This window comes from Balaenoptera ricei, chromosome 4 (assembly GCF_028023285.1).
Source record: "Balaenoptera ricei isolate mBalRic1 chromosome 4, mBalRic1.hap2, whole genome shotgun sequence".
Lineage (NCBI taxonomy): Eukaryota > Metazoa > Chordata > Mammalia > Artiodactyla > Balaenopteridae > Balaenoptera > Balaenoptera ricei.
In genome coordinates, this window is record NC_082642.1 from 154,639,588 (window position 1) to 154,666,479 (window position 26,892).

The 26,892-nt window shown below is 41.2% G+C and overlaps 1 protein-coding gene across 8 annotated transcripts in view; it reads left to right on the forward strand.

The window, feature by feature from the left end:
• Positions 1-25,895, forward strand: part of KCNJ15 (potassium inwardly rectifying channel subfamily J member 15) — a 54,783-nt gene extending 28,888 nt beyond the window's left edge. For 5 of the 8 annotated variants that reach the window (XM_059921550.1, XM_059921549.1, XM_059921545.1 and 2 more), the window contains 3 exons: positions 7,462-7,599; positions 18,324-18,412; positions 20,718-25,895. In XM_059921550.1, coding sequence (XP_059777533.1) covers positions 20,737-21,864 — 1,128 coding nt within the window. In that variant the 5' untranslated portion in view covers positions 7,462-7,599; positions 18,324-18,412; positions 20,718-20,736 and the 3' untranslated portion in view covers positions 21,865-25,895. Of the gene's footprint in view, positions 1-7,461; positions 7,600-18,323; positions 18,425-20,717 lie in introns of all 8 variants that reach the window. The other 3 variants (XM_059921547.1, XM_059921552.1, XM_059921546.1) reach the window with 2 other exon arrangements.
• The last annotated feature ends 997 nt before the right edge of the window (positions 25,896-26,892 follow it).

Sequence of the window (26,892 nt, forward strand, 5' to 3'; positions counted from 1 at the left end):
AAAGCAGGTAGAAAAGTGTGGGACAGCGTGCAATGTGTGGAGAAGTGGAAGCTGCTTGGCATTGTTGTAGCGTGGATGGTGGAGAGAACATCCAGAGATGTGACCAACATGGTAGCCAGAAGTCTTGGACATTGGGTAAACAGTGTATAGGCTTTATCATGTGAGAACTGAAGAACGATTTGAGGGTTGGCACAGGGAACCGACACGGACAAATTCTAATTTTTGAAAAGTTATATTTGCGGTTAGAGAGATTGGCTCTGAAAAGGGGTCAGAATGGAGAGGGGTAAGGAGGGGCCAGGGATGCAGTGAGCAGGGTGAAGCCATAAAAGGGCAGGGGAGCAGGGGGTGGAAACGAAAGTTATTCGGGAGATAAATCTGGATGACATGTGGCTGTGGTCATGAAGGAAGGGGGAGGGGAAGCAGACTCCAGCATCTGGGTTGAGTGACAGTGGAGACACTCACAGAAATAAATGATATAGGACCAGGAGCAGTTTGCAGTGAGGGTTGTAGGCAGTGCAGCACAATGTACCCCCAGGGAACACTGACTTTGTATGCACGATACCATCCATGTCTTCCATTGGTGAGCAGCTGCGTGTGCTACAGGAGACTGAGTCAAAGTGATTTTCCCTCAACTTAGCTCATCAATACAACCAGTATGTAGGAGATTTTCTTTGGAGACCCCAGACTGCTTTTCCAAAACTGGAAGAGTCCAAGCTCCCTTTGCTTCCATTCATGCATTCACTTATTCATACATTCACAAACATGAAGCCCCTGCTAGAACCTAGGCACCAGCATAAACCAGATAATATATGGTAGCCCACATTCCAATGAGAGGCAGTGGGGTATGATGGATAGAGAGCTGGCTTTTGAGTCAGACATACTAGGATCTAAATGTTGTCACCGCTGCTGACTAGGTGTGTGACCTTAGGCACACTCTCTAACTTATCTGAGCCTCCATTTACTTGTTTTGACCAGTGTTCCTCTGAAGTTTGGAGTTCAGGTATATGAACTACCAACACGATGCTGATCACCTATGTTCTCCACTACTGGTAGCTGTTAGTTTGATAATTATTATTGCAATTAGATATATACAAGTAAACAATTCCACTAGACTGAGATAAATATTCTGGGAGATAGAACCACAGGGAAAGCACCGAACCCGTGAGAACAAGCAGAGAAAGCACCTACCTAGAATGGGCCATGTCTCAAAAAAATAGATATGAGAAAGCAGGGAAAGAAAGGAAGAGGGCTTCCAGCAGATGGCTTGGTATATTTCAATGCCTTGAATCAATCAATAGAGGACCAACCCATCTGGGCCACTGAAAGTCATTCATCACGGAGCAGGCTGCAGAATGGCTGGTGTCAAGGCTAAAATGTAGGCGGGGCCAGTTCCTGAAGGTCTCACATACCATGTTCACAAGGTCAGGAGCTGAGGCTTTGGTTTGTAGATAATGGGGGCGTCACTGGACTGGGCAGCTGGGGAGTATTCAGGGAGATCACAGAGGCTGCCCTATGGGGGATGCTTTAGAGGGAGGACAACTTGCTGGAGTCACTGAAGGAAGGATGTGCATCTGAACCAAGGAAGTAGAAGTGGGAAGGGAGAGGCGACAGCTTCAAGGGATATCGAGATAAACCAGGGGGAATTCAGTATCTTTCAGTGCCTGAGGGTCTACAGGAGGAGGGGAGCTGACCTAGACAGTAGATAATGAAGCTAAGCTGCGGTCAATCAAATGGGACAACAGAATCATTCCTTGACTTGCAGTGACGTTCTTGCAGGGGAGAGGGAGACCTGGGATGGAGTTGCAAGGTCTGGGCTTCCTGAACAATAAAGGTGGCATCTCAAGCCATGGGAGTGGATACGGGAGTGTGTTTAGTGAGAAGAAAATGATTCGGAGTATGGGGCCACAGGAAAAATACCATTTTAAGGAGCTGATGGGAGAGGAGGAGTCTAAAATAAAACTGAAAAAGGGCCAGAAAAGTGGGGAGAAGTTGGGAGAAGACTGTAGCAACAGTCTGAAATGCTATGGAAGTGTCAAGTAGGTGAAGAATGTGCCCACCTGCCCACCGGCTGCGCTGGTGGAGCAGAGTGGTGGCCGAGGACTATCCCCCCGGGTTGAAGAGTCATCACACAGCCACCAAAGGCATGGAGGCAAAGCATCACTTCCTTCCTTCTTAAAGCTCTTCTCCATAGCCATCCATTCTGTTCCCCGAAGTCTGGCTTTGTGATACAAGATATACACCTTGTCTCTCCCCACAACCCAAAGAGGGGTGTTTTGGCCTTTTTCATTTCATGACCTTTATCACCAATGATCAAGAGGAAACAAAAGATGGCGCACAGAACAAACAAGAGGGTCGTGCCCAGGTCTTTCAACCACGGTCCCGTTCCCAATTTCACCCCCCAAAAATTGGATCTCTCACCTGAAAATAGCGCTGAAGATAGATCCAGGATAAAACATTAAGAATTGGCCAAGAAATCTAAATTCAGGGGCCAGCTCATCTCAAGCGGACAACTTAAAGGCCTCTTGGAATTTCCTCTTCCGTCCTCTTGTCTCCATTTTCTTTGTTAATCTTGAACATGTGTCCTTAGGTGTTGAGGTGGTTAGAGGCTGAGTCCTGTTGGGCTGCGTTACGTTTGTGTGGAGAGTGGACCTAGAGTCAGAAGAAGTGTCTTTCTAATTCAACTATACGTCACTTTTAGTTGACACCAGTTACACAGTGGAAAAGCTGTTAGATATTCAAAAATGCATTTGTAACCACTATTGCATAGTAAACCAGCTCAGAAATTAAGCTAAGGCATATGGTTCAAATTAGACCAAAGTTGTCTTTCGAAAGTTCTATGGGACACACAAACATGAATTGTTGGGTAGACTTTGCAAATTAAGAGAATCATTTTATTTGTCAAAAATGTGTGTGTGTGTGAGAGTGTGTATATTCACTCACAAATATTCATTGGGGGCTGTATGTATGTGTTTTTTTTCTTCTCTTCTTTTGGACAGAGAGCATTTGTAACCCACTGACTCCCAACATCAGGGTCCCATTAGGGTGAGGGTGTATGGATTTTGCCATTATTAGTCAGAAACTCCTGACTTAGCGCTCTGCCACTTAACGTGAGCACCCCAGGATCTTTGACCATTAGAAGTGGTCAAGACCTTGGTTTCCAGCTATGCTTCTTGTAAAGGAAGTTCCCAGATAGAAGCCAAACACTGGAAAAGAATTGCTGACTCCAGGACTGTTTTGTAAGACTGTACGGTGATTTATAAACAGTGGGGGTTCGTTTGCTATTTTTTTTTTTTTTTAATGAAGTCGTCTAGTGCCCTTGAACTTTCTTGCACAGGTAAAGCCATGTGACAGCATGCTCTTTGGAGGCCCTTTCTCTGTGAGAGAAGTCAGGCTTCATGTCCCCACAGCTTCCTTTGCTTGGAATGAGTTACCTTCTCTCCTCTGCTCTCGAGCAGTGCTAGCTACGGCTATCTGTGGGAGTCACCAATAAACAGTTATTGGAACCACCTTTTGTGTTCCATGCTGTGTGGTTCAGATGAGGAACCAGGGCTGCAAAAGGCTGATTGCAATCCAAAGTGTAGCCACCTCCAGCCTCAGCATCACATCACCTGGGAGTTTGCTAGAAATGCAGATTCTCAGACCTCAGTCCAGATCTTCTAAATCAGAATCTGCATTTTAACACAATCCCCAGGGAACCTGTCTGCACATTAAAGTTTAATAAACACTGGTCTAGAGCAGTGGATTAAAAAATGTACAGTCCCTCTCTGTGTGTGCACAAACACACACACACACACACACACACACAAGAACACTTTGGGACATAAGTGCATCATATATACATTTTTTGTCCTTTACTAATATATGATGTACATTTAAAAATATGCACAAAATGCAACCATTTAAAAGGATGAAGCAGAAGCTAAATGTGAATAATTCTATTACTTTCTTATTGTACCCTCTTAGGTTATTGGGGTACAATACTTTGGAGACCCCTGCTCTAAGGATGCAAATAGAGAGCTGAAAGGAATCTTAGAACACTTTATATATGATGGTCAGGGTTCTTAAGGCCTCAGGGAACACAAAACACACATAGAAAGTAATTTGTTGGGCTAAATTGAATATATGTATGCCACCCATAGGTAAAGCCATATCCCCAGCATATGCATTTATATTTAGTGTTTATCGATTTCATCAGTTTGAGAAATGTAAAACCCATTTTTCTCTTCAAAGTAAGATGTTGTAGGATGTTCTTTGGGCTATGAATCAAAATAGGAAGTCTAAATCTTTGTTTTTTAGTTTAGTCATTCAAGTCAGTAACGTATTTGGTATCCTCTCTGACGCACCTAGCTTTGGACTAGCTTCCCCTCTGACCTAGAACATCATTTAAATGAGTTACATTTGTTACTAAATCTGGATGGCTCTGAGTTCATGTGAACAGCATCTCTGACCGCCCTGTTTCTTTCTTACCATGTAGCAGGTCTTCTGTTGGCATTGGGGTTAAAAGACAAATTGATCACCCCACAGAGCCTGGTTTAAGGAGAAAAAGAAGCTTCACAACAAATCATTACAGCAATACATAAGTCTTATCTTGCAGTGTGGACAACTTGCAAAAGGCAGAAGAGAGGAGTAAGAGGAGATTCCTCTGGAAGCTGAAGGAGGTGACATTTGAGTTGGGCCTTAAGGGATGAATAGGAGTTTGCCAGGCATAGGGCACAGAGAAGGAATTTGGGGTAAAGGGACCTCCCTGAGCAAAGGCATTGGGCAGGAAACCTGCTTTATCAGCATTCCTCTTGGATGAAGTGCAAACTCTTCTAACTCAGTCAGTTAAATGAAATAATTTAAATTGACATGAAATAATAACCCTGAACACTTACTGAACAGTAGGCTCTTGGGTTTGTACAATCGAAACGACTCTGAGAGTAAGTTATTTCATATGGTTTGGCCACGACAGTGTGTGGAAAGTTTCTCAGCAGAGCACAGTAAGTACTTCTCATTTACAGTAAAATCTGGAATGTTTGGGAAAGGTCTGTGCTAGAGAAATTGAATTTTCAGATTAACTGCATAAAAATGGAAAGTCTGGTTTAAAAAAACCTTACTAATTTTGTTTTCCTTTGAAGAGATAACTGCTGTTAATATTTTAGGGACATTTCATTTTAATCTTATCTAGTAAGAGAAAAGCAGAGCACTTATCCTGTCTTTTCAGCTTTACATAATGCCTTTTTTTGGGGGGTTGGCCATGCCACGCAGCATGCGGGATCTTAGTTCCCTGACCAGGGATCGAACCCGTGCCCCCTTCAGTGGAAGCACGGAGTCTTAAACACTGGACCGCCAGGGAAGCCCCCCATAATGCCTTTTTAAAATTTAACATTTTAGCACTTTGCCATGACTTAAAGACCACATAAATATTTCAGCTTATAAATATTTTGTACATTTTAAATCATTTCTATGTTATTGATGATCCAGGTTGGTTTGGAGGTTTTAATATTATAACTAACGCAGAGAACACTCTTACACATAATCCTGATGCATATTTCTTATTAGTTCTTAGACATACATTTGCTGGGTCAAAGATTATGAATAATAAATAGTTTTAAACTTTGGTTATACATTGTCAAATTGCCTCCGAAACAGCTTGGCCAAATTACTCTATCTGAGGCCATGTATGAAGCCATTCGTCTCTGCATGCTTGTGGATACAGAATGTTGACGTGTCTTTTAAAACCTCTGATTATCTGATCAGTGAAAAGCTGTGTTTCTTGGACCCCTGGCTCCTTCTTGTTCTCATTTGCCAGTGTCTCCTGCTCTGCCTGGCCCTGGGGCTGCCCACGACTCAGTCTGGGACCGCTTCTCCCACACCCTACGTCTAGGAGAATCTCATTCACTTACATATTTCACTTTCTATTTGTAGACTTGAACAGTAAAGGCATCTCTCCTGCCCAGCCCTCTCTTTTGAACATCAGACCCATCAGGACAGACCCCATATCACATCTGAGGCAGTCCTAGTGCATTCCCTCGAATCTCACCCCCAAGGCTGGATCCTGTTTCAATATTGGGATTATGTACCAGAGCAAGCTCCACACTGATATAACATTAAGACATTCTAACAACGTGGGTGTCTGATAACGGATGAGTGGTTTTTAGCTACAGAGGAAGTTCCAGTGTCCTTGGAATCAGTAACATACCCACCTCCAATCCATCTCTTTTTCATGCCAGAAAGTCAGGAGTCATCTCTGAGACCCCGTCTGCCTCTCCACCCATGCCCCACCCACCTGTCAGAGACGCCTACTGACTCCATCTGGAACGTGAAACTCAGAGCCCCTGGCTCCTCTCCTCTGATTGCAATCCAAAGTGTACCCACCTCCAGCCTCAGCCTCAGTCCTTGTCCGCACAACCCTAATTTTAGCTTGGATTACTGAAAGCACCTGATAACCCAACTTCCAGCATCTATGTTTGCCTCTTTCCAATCCATTCCCCGTGTCATGTCACAGAAGATGACTTTAAAAGGCAAGTCTGATCCTACCTCTTCCTTGATTGAAACCCCAAGATGCCGCTCGTTCAGCTAAGATGGTGCTGATGGTCCTCAAGGGCCCCACAGAGCCCTGCATGGTGTGGCTCGGCCCTAAGCTCCTGTTCCACCCCCTCCACGCTCCCCAACTCAACACCCTTCCTCACTTCCTGGAAGGCAAGCTCCAGGCCTTTGCAAATGCCATGTAGCCCTGTGCCCAGAACACTCATCCTTCTCCCAGGCTGCCTCCTTACCTGCCAAGTGCTCGTCCTTCTTTATGTCTCCACCTTAAGGCCACCTCCCCAAGGAAGTCTTCCTGGAACCCCAGGCTAGGACATGTTGTACACCCCATGTTCTATTCTAATGATTTATTAAATACCTCTCTTCCCTGCTCTACTGTAAACTACATGAAAGTGAGGACCAAGCCAGTCTTTCTCCCTGCTGGATCTGCAGGCCCCTGCACACTGCAGCGCATAGTAGGTGATCAGTAAACTCTTGGTGTACAAATGAATGAATAATTATTGAAATATCTTCAAGTTTTTTTACCTTTTAATTTCTTTTTGAATTGTTTACTTATAAATGTTACTGTTTGGGGGGAAAACAGTAATTTATTGACTTCTAAGAACTTTCTGTCATCTGTGGTAAATTTCCTTTGGGTAAGTCATATTTTGTGTGTTTTGTTTATTGTAAACACATAACGATAACAGCTAACTCTTATATAATTATTAGTGTGAACAGGCAGAGTTTTATGGTGCTTTATATGTTTTAACCTCACACCACCCTATGAATGGGCATGATTATTAGCACTAGTTTGCAGAGGATGAAACTGAATCTCAGAGGGGTTAAGTAAGTTGTTGAAAGTCACACAGCAACTAGTAACAGAAGCAGAACACTGTACTCTTAACCTTTACACTATGCTGCCTCTGAAGAAGTGTTTAATTTTTTTTTTTTTTTAAGTACAGAGGAGGTAATATTCAACCTGCCCTTTGAAGAACAGGTGGAATTTGACGGAGAAGGAAAGAGCAGGACGAGCACCCTCAGGAAGGAGCAGCTGCTGGTCATGGAGCCATGAACACATTGAGCAGTCGGGAAAAGGTAAGTACACACCAGGCTAAATCCTGGAGGCAACAAAGCTGAAGAGGGTACGAGAGCCAGGGCTTAGAAGAGCCTTTTGCTTTGCAAAGGGGATGAGGATTTGTCCTGTCAGCAGTAGAGGCTGCTGGAGGACTTATAAAGGGAAATATTGTCTGCATTACTCTGTAGATGAGTATGCTTCCTTTTTTCCTGGTAAGAGATATGATGAAATCATGGTAATACAAAGTTGCATGCAACCGAACAGTGTATTAACTGTAAAACTCCAGCTTCACAGTTCTGAGAAATGCAGCCCTTGAGGCTGTGAAGACAGAGGATTACGTGTGTACCTGAGCTGCTCTTTCCTCCTTTGTTTCCATGTAAGAAACTGTACCATCATGTCCAGAGGAGGGCGTGTTGGACTGTCTCCCCATGGGTATCGTTGCTCCAATGACGTGAACACCAACGGAATGGTCACTGCCAACACTAGTGCCCCCAGTGATGTCCTAGTGGAAAGGGAGTTAACTGCAATTCTGTGAAATATCTCAACTATTCTTCCAGAAGTAACAGCATCTTTGTTATCAATGGCAAGGGAGTGTTTGTAGGGAAATCAATCAAGAAGGATTCAGTAGGTTGGCCCAATTTCTGTGACCTTATCAGAATTACTGTATGTAGAAGCCTCACTCACAGCAGGGTTTAGACCCAGGTGCACGGAGCCTGGAGAGATTCGGGGTAGATTCAGGAGTGTCCATGTCCTAGGATGGTGGGCAGGGGTGGGGGAAGAGGAATTGTTTATTCTCAATCACCTCTTGGACTTTTTCTTTTTTACTATGAATGTGTAACACACCACCATCATTTTAGCCCCAACTGTGACTTAGTCATAGTAGAAGTCACAGTATTTCAACATGTAGTTGCTTCAGAAATCTTGAAATAACATTTCTGCTCACCACCCTTTCAAGATGCTAGCTCTTCTTAATACTTGAAAACAGAGCACAATTTTGTTTTTAAAATATTTTAATGAGTGCATTTTAATATTATTGGTGTCTTTTGTAGTCATATTTATTTTATTTTTATCTATTTAAACACATTCTGAGAAAGCAATCTTAGGTCTTACCTGTCTGCCATAAAGAGCTGTAACACAAAGAAGGTTAAAAATCCCTGAGCTACACAGAGAACAGACTTGTGGTTGCCAAGTGGGAAGGGGGTGGGGGAGGGATGGAGTGGGAGTTTGGGATTAGCAGATGCAAACTATTATATATAGAATATATAAACAGTGAGGTCCTACTGTATAACGCAGTAAGCTGTATTCAGTATCCTGTGATAAACCATAATGGAAAAGAATATGAAAAAGAATATATATATATATATATATATATATATATATATATATATATGTATGTATACAATGTATATATATATATATTCGCGTCTGTGAATCACTTTGCTGAACAGCAGAAATTACCATAACATTGTAAATCAACTCTACTTTAATAAAATAAATTTAAAAAAAGAATCCCTGAGCTAAAATATTAAAAATGAGACCAGCTTACTAGACTTACTAGACTTCCTGACACCCTCTGATGTACCATGCGTGAAAAAGCTTTCATCCCATAATGGTTAGAATTGTTTCCAGGAGTCCTAGTACTGGGAAAATCTGGGTTGTTGTTCTTCTAAGAAAGTTGTCTGTATATTGAACCTTGTCTTTGAGTTTTTTGACCTTCTGAGCTACTGTTGAGCATCAATCTGCTCTTGCCTAGGGATGCCAGATTTAGCAAATAAAAATATGGGACTCCTTTGTACTATATCTATATGGTACATATATATGGATTTCAAATAAACAGCGACTGATTTTGAGAATAAGTATAGATCAAGTATTGCATGAGACATACTTCAACTAAAAATTATTTGTTGCCCACCTGAAATTCAGTTTTAACTCAACATCTTGTATTTTACCTGGCAACCCTAAAAACACCAAAATTGGGCCAGTATCCCCCAACGAATTAACTACAGATTGTTAGAAAGTGTTTTCTTACACTGTTTACTGATGGAGATTAGTTAGCTGCCAAAGGTCTCAGACTTTGATTAAATGTGAAGGTATTTTGAAGTTGAAATTTTCTTATTATCACCCAGTGATCACAAACATCTGTATTTTCAACTTTGGGACAAGCAGACAACTCAGAAATATTACCAGTCCTTAAAGTACATTTACCACCATCCAAGAATTTTGGTGTTAACTGTGTCCCCCGAGATCCTGTGATAATCCAGTTTCTGTATCAGAGAAATGTGGTCAAAGTTTAGACTGACAGTGAAACTGAATTTCCAAACCTTTTGACACTCATCCCGTTGTTAAATATTTTGGTTCCAAATCAAGCAAAAGTCATAATTTCCTTTGTCTGGGATGAGATTCCAATCATGAAAATAAGGAACATAGAAATCACTAAGGAGGAGAATTTCACCCTCGCATCCAGGTGAATCACACCAAAGCCCATTAATCATCAATTGATCGAGGCCAACAATTCCAAATTTATTTTTAACAGAAGAAAAAGTAGTCAGCATGAAGCCAGAAAACAAACCGGCCTGAAGTCGGTATGTATATTTATAATGTGATATACTTTCTGTGTTTCTATGCCTTCATCATAGTAAAAAATATTATAAATGTGAGACAAAGAAAGATAGATGTGAGTGGTTAAAGGCAGTGGGTTCAATGTCTTAGTGAATGAGAGACTTATTTAGGGAAAAATCAATCTGAGTGTTGCAAATTATATAATGATGCAATGTAAAAATGCAGTGATCTAGCCTCAAGCAACTTTTGAAGGACAGAGATGCGGGTTTGAGAACACAAACTTGCTTGCTTGCTTTCCGTTTTTTTCTTTGTCTTTTAGTGCTCTGACTATGCCCAGTTTGAAGTTTCATTAAATAGGATATACTAAATAAAATACTTGTTTCTCTGCAAGTACCATCTGCAAAAATAGATCCCTTCCGTTCTGAATTATTTCCAGCTTCCGGGTTATGATCAGACAAACCCAAATGCTCTACATTTTCATCTCCTTATCTAAAGGGAACAATGTGGAGCCGTCTTCTCTGTGTTACATCTGAACTAATCCAGACTAGAATAGTAAGTAAGATTCCACGAGCTAGTTAAATCTCTTCCCTAAAGAGAAAATTGGGGGCAGTGCATTAGTGAGGCTAACGCAGTCCAATCCGCCCCGTTTTATTTCTCCACTCAGACATAAATTTTCCTGTTTTACCAGTCATCTTACAACAATGCATGTCCAAGCCATGCTGTGATTAGAGGGGAGTATATGCTTATTACCCAAGTTCTTCACATGTTGGAGCACGGAGAGACCAAGGGTGGTAAACCAAAGGAAATTTCCATTTGCTTTTTAGCTGCTGCGCATTCTTACTCTATAGGAAAGTTAGCTGTTATTAAGTAATGATGTTCAGCTGAAGTTGGTCACTCGTAACAACAGACAGATGTAAAATGTTTTATTTGGGTTAGCCAACTCTCTCCCAAATAAAGGGCCTGAAATTGAACTGTCTTTACAAAAATATTCAGCAAATGATACCTTATTCCAGTGCTCGAATTCTTTGCCATGGAAAATGGGAAATGAGTCTCCTAGTGAACCCAGTATCTGTTTAAACTTGTCTTTGCCCAGAGAAAACCTGATGTTCTATGGAATGAAAAAAATTTTTAATGAATCTACATTGAGGAGTAAAGGGTATAACTATGCAAACCAAAGGATTTTTTTTAGTTACTTATGGAATTTGAAACAATAATAATGAAATGGAGACATAGGAAAAAGGCTAAATATTTGACCACAGAGGCAAATTGGATCATTAGATGCTCACATGCAATGTAAAATGTGGGATTTGTCTTTAAAGCAGTACTTGTTGCTTTTCCAATGTATAATAAGGCAAAAGAAAGACTTTGCCAGTTCTCCAAGCCATCACTTACAACCTCCAGCCACATAATCCTTTAGGAAGTTGGGTGTTTTTAAGACACTGGTTCTGATTCAGTGGCTCGAGTGTGGGACCCAAGAGCTGGGATTTCTTTTCTTTTTTTTTTTTAACATCTTTATTGGAGTATAATTGCTTTACAGTGGTGTGTTAGTTTCTGCTTTATAACGAAGTGAATCAGTTATACATATACATATGTTCCTGTATCTCTTCCCTCTTGCGTCTCCCTCCCTCCCACCCTCCCTATCCCACCCCTCTAGGTGGTCACAAAGCACCGAGCTGATCTCCCTGTGCTATGTGGCTGCTTCCCACTAGCTATCTGTTTTACGTTTGGTAGTGTATATATGTCCATGCCACTCTCTCACTTTCTGATTAACATTATTAAGTGATGCTGGAGCTGCAAGCCTTTTATTATAAGCTGTCCTGTCTTCAGGGTCCAGGGAGATGGATAGTTCATCTCAAGGTATTTCACGACCACAGAGAAAGATATCTGCCCATCAAATGGACTCATAAAGCCTTGTTTCCATCCCTACTCCTGCCACTGGCTCAGTGACTTTGAATAAATCACTCAACCTCTGTGATCCTCTTTTTCCCCAGATATAAAGTGCAAAGTTTAAACCAGATCAGCACTCCTTGGAGTGTTCCCACATGTCAGATAAAGGCCAGATTTACAGAGTTAAGCATGTTTCTTTGCTGTAGAACTTCTCAGACCCTGTAATATACAAATGTGCTGTGTGAGTCTCCAGTGGGTGGGGACAGTGGGGTGCTTGGAGGTTCTGTAGGCAAAGCTTCCCCAAATTACCTGACCACAAATTGCTTTATTTGTGGAATACCTATACCACACACTTAGGGGAAGCCTGAGCAAGAGAACTGCTAAGGTTCTTCTATTAGCTTCAGTTCCCTCAGCCCTGAAGTCCAGGATCTTTCTTCCGGCCTCTGATGTTCTTAGCCAGCGAACCCCGAAAGCAACTGTAGGATGATATCCATCATCCAAGGAAGAAAACTTAGAGCAATTTTAAACCAATTGCTTTCCTTTTCTCCCAAATTCTCATTTTTCCCTTCAAGACAATTCACCTGAACTTTTATCCCCTGGGACACCTTTCCTGGCTAACTGAAAACTCCACCCGACAGCTACCATATTTGTACATTCAGCCCCACTGATTTTCTCTTCCTTCTCACACCGAAGGGCCCACTCCTTGGCTTGAAAGTAATGAGGCTGAACTTTTAGGCAACGCAGTTTACCTGCTTGTGAATTTCCCACAGATTCTATATAACTCTAAGAGGTGAAGAATGTAGATCATGATCTCAAGGTGTGGTCTCAAGACCGGTAATCTCAGCATCACCTGGGAACTCATTAGAAATGCAGGTTCCCAGGCTCTGCTCTAGACCTACTGAATCAGAGACTCTGGATCCCAGCTATCTGTATTTCAAGACCTCCACGTGATTCTGACACTCGCTGAAGTTGGTGAATGCATGTTATAGAGACGAGAAGCGAGGATTACAGACTCAAACAGACCTTGTGCTATATCAGTTTCCTTACCTGGAAGACAGGAATAATCATATTAACTCTCTCAGAATCTAAGTGAGAGTTAAATTAATATACGGCACCTTGTGTAGGATCTGGAACAGGATAAGCAATAAATCAAAGCTGTTTATTCTATAAGGGCTACTAGCATGTAATGAGCAGGAACTTATTTTACGATGCGTTGCACTGCATCATTAGGACTGATGTTCTTGAGTTCGTTGTGAGGACAGAGGTGCCAAGTGGTTAGATAGGAGACAGATTTGCTTTGCCAACGAGGTCCTCTGTGTATTAACTTTATGAACGTGTGTAAATTATCTAATCTCTCTAAGCTTAGTTTCCTCATTTAGAAAATCAAGAAAACTCTTTCTTCACAAGGTAAAGAGAAGGATTAAATAAAATACTGTCTGTAATTGCACTGAAAAGGGCCTAGTCCTTTTTAATGACATAATGTTTAATTAATGACATAATCCCCTATGTTTATCAACAGATTATGAGGCCACGAGAACCTTAACCAAGGGCTTCTTGCTCCACAGGAATAAGAGTGACAGAATCTGAGGCCCTTATATCTTGCCCTGAAAAGTTGTCTTGCCATGATAAATTTAAGTACTGATTTAGAAGTAATTGAATGTGAAGAATTATTCACTTTTTCTATGCTGTCCTTAGGGATCAGGCAAGTCTTCCTTCCCACTGAAATCCTGTGAGATTTGTATTTATTTTTCTATTCAGTGTTTAGCCATAAACTAACATTTGAAGTTTACCTTGAGGGATATTTCAAGACTTTACAGGTTTTCTTTAAATACAGTACCTTTTAGGTCAGATATTTAATCCTAAAATACAAAAATGTGTAGTAAGAGCATCACGGCGGTCAGACTTTCACTAGGTTTTGCCTTAGTCACAAACAAGTCCAAGAATTCAACCAGGCAACAAGAGTGTTTTTCTCACCTGGGTTGCAAGTCACCTTTGGTTCAGCTGTAGCTCAACTCCAAGTGTCCCCCACCTCCCCCCTACCCCCCACTGCCATCCAGAGGAAGGAGCAGCCCAATCTGAGCCTCACTGGAGAGCAGTGACAGAACCGTGTCATTCTTATGCCTCTGTTCAGGTGAGGCTTGAGTCACTGCAGCTCACAGGCCATTGGCCAAAGCAGTCACATGACCACATCTGACACAAAAGGGTGAGAACATACTTCCCTGCAGGGACAAACCCAGGGAAGGAATCTCATGGATGGACCCCACAGAGAGGGGCAGTTAGTAGGTGGAAGCAACAATCAGCCACGACAACCAAAACTGACCACGGCTCTACCAATGAGGTTCCAAGTTCAAAATACAGGTCATTAGGATAGAGGAAACTAGATGGTGAATTTGCCATAACCTTGACTGGTGCTTCCCCTCAGAGCCTCTTGTTCCGCACAAAGAAGAATGTCCAACTCCACAGCCTCCCAAAAGCTGCCACTCCTTCCAGCCAACCTCAGTCCTCAATGGTCCGAGAGAAAAAATGGGTTTGCAGAAGGAAAGAGTAATTTCCCCAGCAGACAAAACCAAAGGGCCACCCTTTGGAATCTGCTGAGAGTCAACTTTGGCCACCTTGTTCTCTTTAATGAACATGTCCAGTTCTGAGGCCACCTGGGCAAAGCCATCTGTGTCCTCAGCTGACACGGATGAAGTCAAGAAGTGGATTCAGAACAGGGAGCCCAGCCATTGAAGCGAGTCCTAGGCTGCTTTGAAGAGCAGGTAGAAGATGGCACGAGGCCAGTGCCAAAGGCCCCAGTGCATGTGTATGTGCGGCCGCAGTCACAGGACCCAAAGAAAGGATAGCTAAGCCTCACTGAGTTTATTTTCCATTATTTTTAAACCTTTTGAGTTCAGTGAACCCCAACTAGATTCTTGTCAAGCACTTTTTTTCTACTTAATATTTAATCCCATGTACCCTTAAAGTGAAATTTCAGCCAGGTATTTCAGATTCATAGCAAAAAGAGAGATCATTAAAAGATTGTTTTGTCAAAAATATTTGACATCCAACAAAGCTTTAGAAGCAACTTTTCTTACAAACAGGGAACTGTTTTGCCAGAGTTTTCAAGTCAAAGTCCCTCAAATTCTAATTTTAGTCTGGAAGTCCAGAGTTATGGTTGGATTTGGATTTCATTCTTCCATGCCTCACCCCCCATTTGAAGGTATGTAGAATGACATCACTTGAGGCCTGGTTGAGAAATTCCAGGTTTAGGGAGCCACTGCCTCCCCATTTTTAAATTATTTTTCCACAGGTGCATATACTTTGTTAGCCCACCATGGAACACAGAAGGTTTTCCCAGCATGGGTGAACTGAAAACTTCCAAAATTTGACTCAACAGAGCTATCCGTTTTTAGAAGGTCTCAGTTTTGTACTAACTAGGAGGGGAAAAAAAATCATTCTTAAAGCATATTTATTTTTTTCCCAGCCAAGCATCACATGAAAGTTAGCTGTATTATCACATTGTTGAGAATTAGATATCCTGTAAATACAGGTTGGCTAGAAGAATGGTGGGTGAAAGTCTATTGTGGAAATGAGAGACTTATCTGTGCTTAATTTTGGCTAATATATCTACTAGCATTATTTATATTATATATTTAATATAATATGAATAATATGTCATAATATCTATGTGTTTACTGTAAATGTTATATAAGTTAAATAATATATAATTTGTACATATCCTATAACTCATAATACTTACATGATATTTATATGCTAAATATAAATAATGTGTTACAGTTTTGATCAGATTCTCCATATATTGCTGCTTTAAAAAAGTAATACTTAGCCTTGGGCCACTGGGTCATTGACATTCATTTATCTGTAAGGATGGTGAAGATTCTGAAAAGTAATAAACGGATGTTCTCCATGTCTGTGTGCAATAGCGTTATTTTGGAAATGCTAAGGGCAAGTGGGGAATCGGAGATTTATCAAGGGGAGGGGGAAGCCGTTAAGCTTCTGATATGATTCAACACCTATATCCCAGTGTGGTTGTTCTCATTGTGTGTACCTGCAACAGCAGCGTCACCTGGGAATTTTTAGACATGCTAATTCTTGGACTCCACCCTAGACCTACCGAGTCAGAAACTCCAAGCCTTCCAGATGGTTCTGATGCAGCTAAAGTCTGAGCACCCTTGTCAGAGAGGTTGAGAGTGTAGATACAACAGCTTCACACACTGCTAGGTGCCAGCTGTTGAGAACTTGGGTGAGTCACACGACCTCTCTGTGGCTCCATTTCTTCCTCATGGGGATGGTGTGAGGGTTAATTACATTCACACATGGAAAGCACCTAGAATAGTGGCTGGTACATGGCTCTAGCGTTATCTATTTATGATGATGATGATTGTTATTAGTGATCTGAAGCTTTAGTATTATTGTCACTTATCTGAATCTTTATTTTATTATTGTCATTTTATTATCTGGATCTTTCCCACTTTGGACCATTTCTGGCTCTATCCTGACTCTGTTCTTGCTTAGTATTTGCATATGTATTTCTCCTAACTGGTCAGGGACTTTCTGTCCATTTACAGGTTGATTTCTCTCTGACAGGACAGTGTGCTCCAGCTCACAGTAGTTAATTTCTTTGGTCTTCCATTCTTACCAGATCCCCTTTCTTGGATAGAATTCTTCCCCTTCCACTGACGATGGTGATGGGAACTTCCTTTCCATTTCTTCCATTCTCATTGTTTTGTTCCCAGCACTAGAAGTTTGGTTCTTCATATAGATAAGTGTCTTTTTCAATGTGGCTACTGTTTAGTTCTGTTTCCAAAATGTGTTTTTTCCCCCTTTATCTCCAGAAAACAAATGCTACACAGCCTAAGCACTAAGTGACTTCATTCCATGTATATGTTACTGGCCTGAAATAGGAGAGTGTAATATTGACCTCTCCATTCAGTAGTTTCAAGGACTTCACTTCAGTAAAGGTATCACCATTCTAAGAATTACAATCCCAACCCACATGTTGGAATCATATGATGAAAGCTGGAGAAATAAATACAATTTCCAGAGACTATAGAAAACTACTAATGGTTCATACAGAATATTGTTTCTTTGTGGGATTAGGAGAGGGAAAATTAGAAAAGAATATATTTTATTATTCTTTCCATCCTTTACTTTTGGGAAATGGTTATGGTCCCTTAATATTTTAGAAGTGAAACCAGGTAGATTGCAGAATCTAAGGGAAAAAAATCTAAAGCAGTAACATAAAATTATATGAAAGAAGAGTGTGCAATGAAGTAAATTGCATTAAAGAAGTCTGCTGAGGAATGATATACTATAAATTAAGAGCATATAATAATGTGTAAAAGATAAAGCATACAGGTAAAAAGAAATGGGTGCAAAGAAGGAGATGCTGGATCTTAATAGAGCAATGATGTAGATGTCGTTTGCCAAACATACTGTGAACACACTGGGAGAATCCAGTATATAAAAGGCTATACAGACTGATAATTGGGACTACCTAAATGGTAAAAGAGTAATTATTGTAATTATTTACAATAATTAGTAGATCATAAAAGAAGTGTGAAGTGTACATAAGCTTCTGTGTATAAGACAGATAAAAATGTGGGGAGATATATATGTATAGTTTAGGAAGAAGTATTTCAGAAAAGTAGCATGCAAAAGAATCTAGTGGAGTTAGAACAGATTGCATTAAACTTTGGAGGTTTAAGAGGGATTTGTGTACTGACAAGAACTCCAGTCTAGCTTCCAAAGACTTTGGACCTCGTTCTTTCTGCTATGGGCCATCTGTGTGATGAAGACAAGTCACTGCAACCTCCCAGGTCTCCTCGTTTGAAAAACGTGTGTCAAATGCCTTGGTTTTGACATTCTTTTTGAATCTAATGTTCTATGACTCAACAGCAATAATGCATTTCCACAGGCGGTAAAAATATTCTAGACTCTTCCCTTCCAATTCTCACTGTTTACTTCCTCTGCACTTCCCCTTCCTGCCTCCCGGTTTGCTGGTCAGTTGATAGTGGGCTTCAGTGGGGGTGAGTTAACCCACTCTTTCCAGGGTGTTTTGCTATCGAGCTCCCTCCAGAGGGTGGGAATTCTACAGTGAGGGCTGTGATTGGGGCTTCAATTTCATTCCTAAAATACTCCTTGAGCTTGGATCTATTCTGGGCACCATGCCAGATCACCAGGGGTTGGAAGGTGAATGCTGGGGCCCTAGCACTTGGGGGAATCAGTAAGGGTCAGTTTCACTGGGTCAGTTTCTTAGTAAACAGCTGTGAACTCCATGTGTCCCTCTTTCTTTCAGGAAGTAGAAGAATCCCATGGTAGCCAGGTGGGCGAAGGGGAGCGAGGACGATACACCTGCTTTGAAGAAGCCGCCATTTGACCTGCCGAGTGAGTGACCAGGTAGCACCCAGTTCTGAGGGCACAGGAATGTTGAGAGGGAGGGAGTGTGTGTTTAACCTTTGAGTGCTGTCCACCAGCCGCTCTTTTCCACAGAGAGATGCTAATCCCAAGACCCCCACCCCACCCAGAGACTCTAAGTTTTGTTCCCCCATATATGCCCCTCATCCTCTGATAGCCATTGGTGTCACTGATTCCAACAATAGTTGTGCAAAAATGCAGCACAAGAGCTTTCAGCAGAAAGAGAGGAAAGATTCAGCTCATCGCAAGCCTGGCCCATTGCCCCTTTGAAACAGAGGTTAAAACAGAAGCTTCATGGCATTGCCTTCATAGAAACAGGGCCAAGTTTCCCAGAACCTGGTGGAAGGCTGAGCCTGGAGCTTAGCTTGTGCTGCAGGACACTTCTTCATCATTCACACAAGAAAACTTAAGCTTCTGTTTTTCTTTCAGTGGGTTGAATGGCATGCACTTTCCCCTACCAGTTTCTTTTTTTTTTTTTTTTTAAGTGCATGCAATTACTTGTCCATAAGCTACATTTGTCTTGGCAAAGTGTTCTGAGCTTGACTACGCATTTGGGCATGCCAGCATGGCATTGACCTTTTCAAACTTTCATTGTGGTCGCTTTCCTCTTGGTTACTGAGAAGTGCTGCATAAAGTGTCTGATAAAGCCCAGGCTAAATTATATCCTGTACTTTTCATCTAAATTGATCCCCAAATAAATGGAATAGGCTTCAACAAGTAAAATAAACTCTGAATAACTTAGGGCCCTTCTTTGCAAAGAAAATGAAACAGTGACTCTCCTTTCTGAGAAAAAAAATCATTTCAAGGGGCAGTCAGTAAATGACACACTCTTAATAACATAACAGGAAAATTAAAAAGCCCAACAGATTTACTGCATCCTCAACAGGTGTTATCCTATAATGGATACAGTTTCAGATTCCTTGAAGGGATTTGCCCAAAGGATTACTTTAGAAACTTCTATTGAGATAACACTGCTCCAACAGCAAAGATTATTGCATGAATCACAGACCACCATATACCAGTTCCTTTTGAAGGGGAGAAATTTTTTTATTATTATTCTTAAAATGCCGATGAGGTGGAAAAAACTTACCAACCAGGTAGAATTGCCCTATAATCACTCACATTATGTTTTTCAAGGAATGTAGGGGTAATTTATCTCAGTCACCAGGCAGGTACTATAAGATGTTGTGTGGTCTCACACCCAGCTTGTCCCGATCTGTAAACAGAGGGCAGAGCATTGCCCAGGGCTCAGTGTGGGACCCTAGTGCTTCTTCTAGGTAAGTCTGTTCTGCTACAATGTTGGATGCCTGTACTTATTTACCTGTTCATTAGCTCTTTAAAATAGATTCCTATGCTGGTTCTACTTAGCTCAAAAGAAGTAAGGCCGAATTTTTGCAACATACCTCACTGTCACACCTAATATTCTATATTGATAACACTTTTCTAAGAATAACCAACATATTGATCAAGCCGTTAATAAAGCTTAATTATTCACTCTATGTTTCTTTTTGGTTGTTTGATAACTTGCTCTTTTCCACTGTAATCAAGAACTAGGACAGGTCGTGGATTCCCAATTATTCATTGGACTAGGGGGAAACTGAATTGCTACTACAGGGAATGTCATGCAAATGGTAGCTTTTTAAAAACGTTTATGAGTACTACACAAGGTTTTAAATTTTGTATTAACATTTCCCATCACTGTATCAAGAAGTATCTTATGGATGGTGCATTTTAATTATATCAGTACTGGCCCTATGCTCAGTCAACTTATTTTTAAATTTTCTATACTCGGAAATCCATAAGAGCTGAATATACATCAATATTCATAATACTCCATGGAGTGGATTCTTGTGAGTGTGATATCACAAGGAGAAGATTAGCGTCACTTTTTTGAGTGTGAAGCTCTGTTTTGGCACTTTATAGCCATTATCTCATTCAACTATCACAAGAATCCTGAGAAGTAGACTTTATTTCCATATTTTACATATTAGAGATTTGAGGTCCAGAAAGGTTAAATAGCTTACCCCAGGTCTCACAGCAAATAAGTTGGAGAGTCAACATTTAACCCAGGTTTCCTTGTCTCCAGTCTGTGCTCCTCACTCCATCCTACTGCCATCCTCAAGTACACATTGATTAATCTTGCCCTCAGAATTATCCTTTCTTGTAAACGTCCATGTACATTCGTATTTATCTCACATGATTATCCTGTTTCTGTTTTCTGGGCATTCTACCTCATGTGACAACAATGGAACGTCTTTCTTTGTCATTTCCTTAGGTGGTCCCAAAGCCTGACCATGGACCCGATTAACATCAGCATGGCCAGTGCTCCCCTGGTGAAGCACACTGCTGGAGCTGGCCTCAAGACCAGCAGACCCCGAGTCATGTCCAAGAGTGGACACAGCAACGTGAGAATCGACAAAGTGGATGGCATATACCTGCTCTACCTCCAAGACTTGTGGACCACCGTCATCGACATGAAGTGGAGATACAAGCTCACCCTGTTTGCTGCCACGTTCGTGATGACCTGGTTCCTTTTTGGTGTGATCTACTATGCCATTGCCTTCATTCATGGGGACTTAGAACCCAGTGAGCACACTTCAAATCACACCCCCTGCATCATGAAAGTAGACTCCCTCACGGGGGCATTTCTCTTTTCCCTGGAATCCCAGACAACCATCGGCTACGGAGTCCGTTCCATCACGGAGGAATGCCCTCATGCCATCTTCCTCTTGGTGGCTCAGCTGGTCATCACCACCTTGATTGAGATCTTCATCACGGGCACCTTCCTGGCCAAAATCGCGAGACCCAAAAAGCGGGCGGAGACCATCAAGTTCAGCCACTGTGCCGTCATCACCAAGCAGAACGGGAAGCTGTGCTTGGTGATCCAGGTGGCCAACATGAGGAAGAGTCTCCTGATTCAGTGCCAGCTCTCGGGAAAGCTCCTCCAGACCCACGTCACCAAGGAGGGGGAGCGAATCCTCCTCAACCAGGCCACCGTCAAATTCCACGTGGACTCCTCTTCCGAGAGCCCCTTCCTCATCTTGCCCATGACATTCTACCATGTGCTGGATGAGACGAGCCCCCTGAGAGATCTCACCCCCCAAAACCTTAAGGAGAAGGAGTTTGAGCTGGTGGTTCTCCTCAATGCCACGGTGGAGTCCACCAGCGCTGTCTGCCAGAGCCGCACGTCTTACATCCCAGAGGAGATCTACTGGGGTTTTGAGTTTGTGCCTGTGGTTTCTCTCTCAAAAACCGGCAAGTACGTGGCTGATTTCAGTCAGTTCGAACAGATCCGGAAGAGCCCAGATTGCACCTTTTACTGCACGGATTCTGAGAAACAGAAACTTGAGGAGAAGTACAGGCAGGAAGATCAGAGGGAAAGAGAGCTGAGAACGCTTTTGTTGCAACAGAGCAACGTCTGACGGCAGTGGTGTCGCCTCGACTTAACTCTGAGCTGCTTCCACATCTGAGCTCCCTTCAAACCCAGAGGCCACTGGGAAAACAAAAATGTGTGGACACACTCTGAAAAACCGCACAGATGTACAGACCTGTTCCTTTGATCTGGTGTCTAAACAAGCATTCCACCTGTGGTAGGGTTCCTTTTTTAAATGCTTTGTGTGAAGCAAACTCCCCAAATTCAAATTTTCTAAAAGGGGGCTGCATTTCCAAGAACTTGGTGGAGGCTACTTGAAACAATCTGGATGGACAGATATTTCACAATGCTGATATTGAAAGGAAATGCATTTCCATACAAGGATGTCAGCTATAACAAAATGTATTTATTCAATCCAAGTATCAAAGACGAGATGGCCGAGAGCTGAAACGTGGTTCAGTATCCACTTATATCATTGCTCTAAAACACACTCATTTTTTCAAGCAGAGAAAAAGGTATTTATAATGAAGGCTATCTGGTAATACATAAAAAGGGGCAAAGGGACTCTGTACTCACAAAATATAATAATTCTGTTTTTACCTTTTTCGGTGAATGTAATTGTACAGAGTGACATTGATCAAATCAGGAATGCATCGTTGTGAATACATGTACAGATGGAGCTGATGTGATTGTTCACACTAATTTGTTTTGGTTGGAATGTACTAGCCCCTTTCTATTCAAAATGGGTTCACAGGCCAGCAGTATCAACAGCATCCAGGAGCTTATTAGTAATTTAGCCCCACCTGGACTTAGAGAATCAGAGGCTGTATCTTAACAGGACCCCCACAAGTCATTCATGTAAAAATGAAAGTTTTAAAACTTCACTCTGGACAATGTTTTCAAAGTAACTTTCTGAAGCCAGGGGACTCTGTGGGTCCCAGGTCCCCAGTTCTTTATTATGGACAAATATTCCTTTCAGTGATTTCATTCCTTATTAAAATACCTTGTCCGCAAAGGAACTGCCACAGGTATTTCAAGAACAGAATAACACTGTTGAGAGTAATGGTTGTCTCTCTCAAGCTAAGCACATGCTTGTTGATTACAGTGAACACAAAAGAAACATTCAGCTCCATAACAATCGGAAATGTGCTCCTATATTGAAGTCCAGTCCGTGAGGTTGGATGGGACTCCAAGGAACTTGTGGAGCTGAGGATAAGGAATTAAAACACAGACGATTACTTGAAGCATGAACAAAATTTGATACTCTGATAACATGTAAAGGATGCCCTCAGTAATGAAATAAATCTCATACAACTCAGTGTGACACAGGTAACGTTTGGATTTTGGCAGAATTTAGAGCGTTTATTTGGGGCAGAGAATAAATGGGCTAGGATTGGCTAAATGTGAAAAAGGTGAATTCTCATTTCATTCAAACCAGGACAGATTTGTACATTCACTCAAGAAGAATGTGACTTTGAGTGTGTAGACACGGCATGGACGTACACATGAGCCCACATATATGGATACACTGACCTGACCTGCGAGCGTGCACACCGCATGCATGCACACACACAGAGGCGTGCTCGTCCTGGCTCTTTCATCACAATTGTGGAAATTATCCATGAAGACATTTGCAATTAAAAGAGCAAGTCCTGGACAAGTGTGCTCACGTATATTTTGTTCCATAAGAATGAAAACACTGGGGCAAGTAATCTGGATTCAGATTATCTGTGAAATGGTGTCATATCATGATGTTCCCACATTTCAAGTCTCCTTCCGTTAAACAGAAAATGTGGCTAAAACCTCTGACCCAGAACTGAACCTTTAATGCAGCTGTAAAAATCATGGGGTTGAAGCTGTAAAAGTTTAAAATACAATCTCCGTGCACAGGAAATTATCGTCTTCAATTATTCAGGAAGTTTTTTCTTTTTCTTTTTCTGTTGATCATTTTATGGCAGGTTGTTTTAGATCTTCATTCTCTTTTTAAAAAATCACATTAGGACTTCCTTGGTGGCGCAGTGGTTAAGAACCCACCTGCCAATGCAGGGCACACAGGTTCGAGCCCTAGTCCGGGAAGATCACACACGCTGCGGAGCAACTAAGCCACAACTACTGAGCCTGCGCTCTAGAGCCTGCACGCCTAGAGCCCATGCTCCACAACAAAGTGAAGCCACTGCAATGAGAAGCCCACGCACTGCAGAGAAGAGTAGCCCCTGCTCACCGCAACTAGAGAAAGCCCACGCGCAGCAACGAAGACGCAACACAGCCAAAAATTAATTAATTAATTAATTTTTAAAAATCACATTAATGTAGTTAGATATTAGTCGTTTTAGTTATTAAACCTTTTTTTATTGTATAATGTGGTAAAATTGACAGGAAAATAATGCCCTGGCATGTTTACAGTTTTTCTCTTGCACTATTACATTTTTCCACAGTATTTACATCAGTGCTAATTTGAATGTGATCAAAATTAAGAATCTTGCATACTTCTATTGTATATGGTACAATGATGTAGCATAAGATTGAGAAATCTTACTGTATGTTCATTTCGCATACCTATTTCAGCCAAATTTGGAAGACTCGATCATCTGATCTATTGCACTACACACAAAATAAATATGTAGTGTCTTAAAATCCAATACTTGTACAAGTCAATAAATCATATTATAACAAAATATTCCATAAATAGCTCTAAAGTTGCTTCTGGTTTGAAACTTCGCATTTTCTAAGCACACTTATTATTACTCTGTACAAAATGCTCTCGTGTTAACATGCTAACAAAAGGATCCAGGCAAAATTATTTGATTACATCTGGGCATGAATCTGACTGAAACAGATTCATGCTCAACACCCAACTAACAATTGTTAAGCTAACTGAGGATTTTGACCCAAAAATGTTTTTTGCATTTTGAAATATTTCCAATGCATGAGACCTTCTCAGTGCAGCCATTCAAAAATGTCATGTTCCATTTGAGAAACCACAACGTAACGAGCAGCAAATCAGTGTAATCTGCAAGCCATGTCTTATTTAAGTGATAAAATACATTGTACTGACACAGCACCCGGTAGCCAATGGCTCCAGACAGCATAGCAAAGATTCACTCATTGATCCTCACAGCAAGCCATCTTTGTTTCTCTTTCCCACTTAACAGGAAATTACAGCCCAGAGATGAGATTCCAGAAACCTAAAATTAGAGGTTAAAAGTAAAAAATGCCATGAATGAGTGGGTCAGGTATTTAGATGCATTTAAACAACTATTTTGTCTGATTTTTCTTTGAATTAAATTTTCAGTTTTAATTGACTGATTTCAATCCCACCGAAATGTAAATTGACAGATTAAAAAAAAAAAAAAAGGGACACTTCTACTGCAATATGATTCTTTCTCCCTTGCTTGGATCCTCAGTACTCAGACATCATCTGGAGAACGAAGAAAAGAGAAAAGAAAAGCAAGGAAGTCACGAGGCCTTTGCACTGGTAGCTGAGTAAAGGACCACCTCATCCTCGGGCTTCGTTCTGTATTTGGTCCCTGTGGTCAAAGGGTCAGACATCCAACCATGTGGCATAACAAAGCCTTCCAGCCTCTCAATCTTGGCTTTCATTCTTGCTAGACTTTTACTGTTAAATATTAGAAATAACTAGTTTTGAATGCAGGTTATTTTATAATCGTTTTCTGGGATGGGATTTTTTTTCAAATGAAAGGTATTAGCATTTTAAGTCTTGATTTCCAAGTTCTGTAGTGTACACTCGAATTCCAGCATTGGGCTCTGCATAGGTCCAAGGTGTCCTTAATTTTCTTCCCCTGGGAAGACTTACCCCTGAAGGTCTAAATTTAACATTTCACTCCTAATTGACTAACTACACACGGTTTGCCTTTTGTGAATTTCAGCTTATCTGTAATCAGGATGAGCTGCCAACCAGTCCTTGGGTCTCTGGGTAGCAATGAGCAGTTTCTGCTCTCAGAATGAGGTAACTTATGAGCAGAGTTTGAGTCTCCAGAGTATAAATTTGCAATGAAATGGTATAATCAAAATTCAACTGGAATTTTAAAGAATAAAGGAGCTGCTTAATTTCTTGAGGAATTACTATTTGTTGGTAGACTTTGTTTTTATTGTCGTTGTGTTGTTTTGATTTTTTTAAAGAAATCTGAAACAAAGTCTTTGTCTTCAAAGTAAGAAAGGCAGTGAGAAACGTGTAAAAATAAAAGCTAATAGTTGATCAATTAGACTTCCACATAAAAAGACTTCTACCAGTGGAAAAGAACTTCATTGCAGGGGAAATATGGGTCATTCAGTCTCACATTACAACAGACTGTGTCATCATATCCTTCTGGCTTCCCAGGGGTAGCAATTTTCCTAGCCTTTAAGAAACACTGATGTATTAAGCCCCACTTTTTCCCAAAGTTTTTCTACTAGATATTTAATGAAAAAAACACATGAGGCAGAAATAAAGCTCCAGTCATGTCACTTCATCTTGATCTTCTGTCAGTTCTCCTGTTAGACTCAATTTTCTTTTCAACTTGACATGTCCTTGGCTGATTATTCTTCATCTTTGCCACCCATTCTAGCAAGTCAAATAAGCCTGTGGGTTAAAAATAATCAATCAATCCAAATTAGTAATTTGTGGACATTTAGATGCCTAAAAACTGAGGATAGGAACTTTTATCTTTCAGTTAGTATGTTGCTAGTGTGTAAAAATAGAAGACCAAGAAAAACCTGTTGATTTGAGTGAATAGTTAATTCCTAATAAAATTACAAGAATTGCTTATGGAAATTGAAGGACATAATTGGCATATGAGTATAAATGTCAAAGATGTCATATATGTAGATAAAGGACATATAACTAATAAAAGTAAATTTCAGCCAAACACAGGGGACTTTGGTAGATTCCATGCACATTCTTTGAGCCTATCACAGAAGGGCCAGCAACAATGGGCTCTAACTCTTCCTCCACATGATGTACAGGAGCCCTGACTCCCAACCTCTGTTGGAGAATCAGGCTGATGGCTTTGTATTCCTAACCAGCACGGGATGGGCAAAGCCAAAGATGAAGGCATCAACCTAAAAGCCCATCACCAAG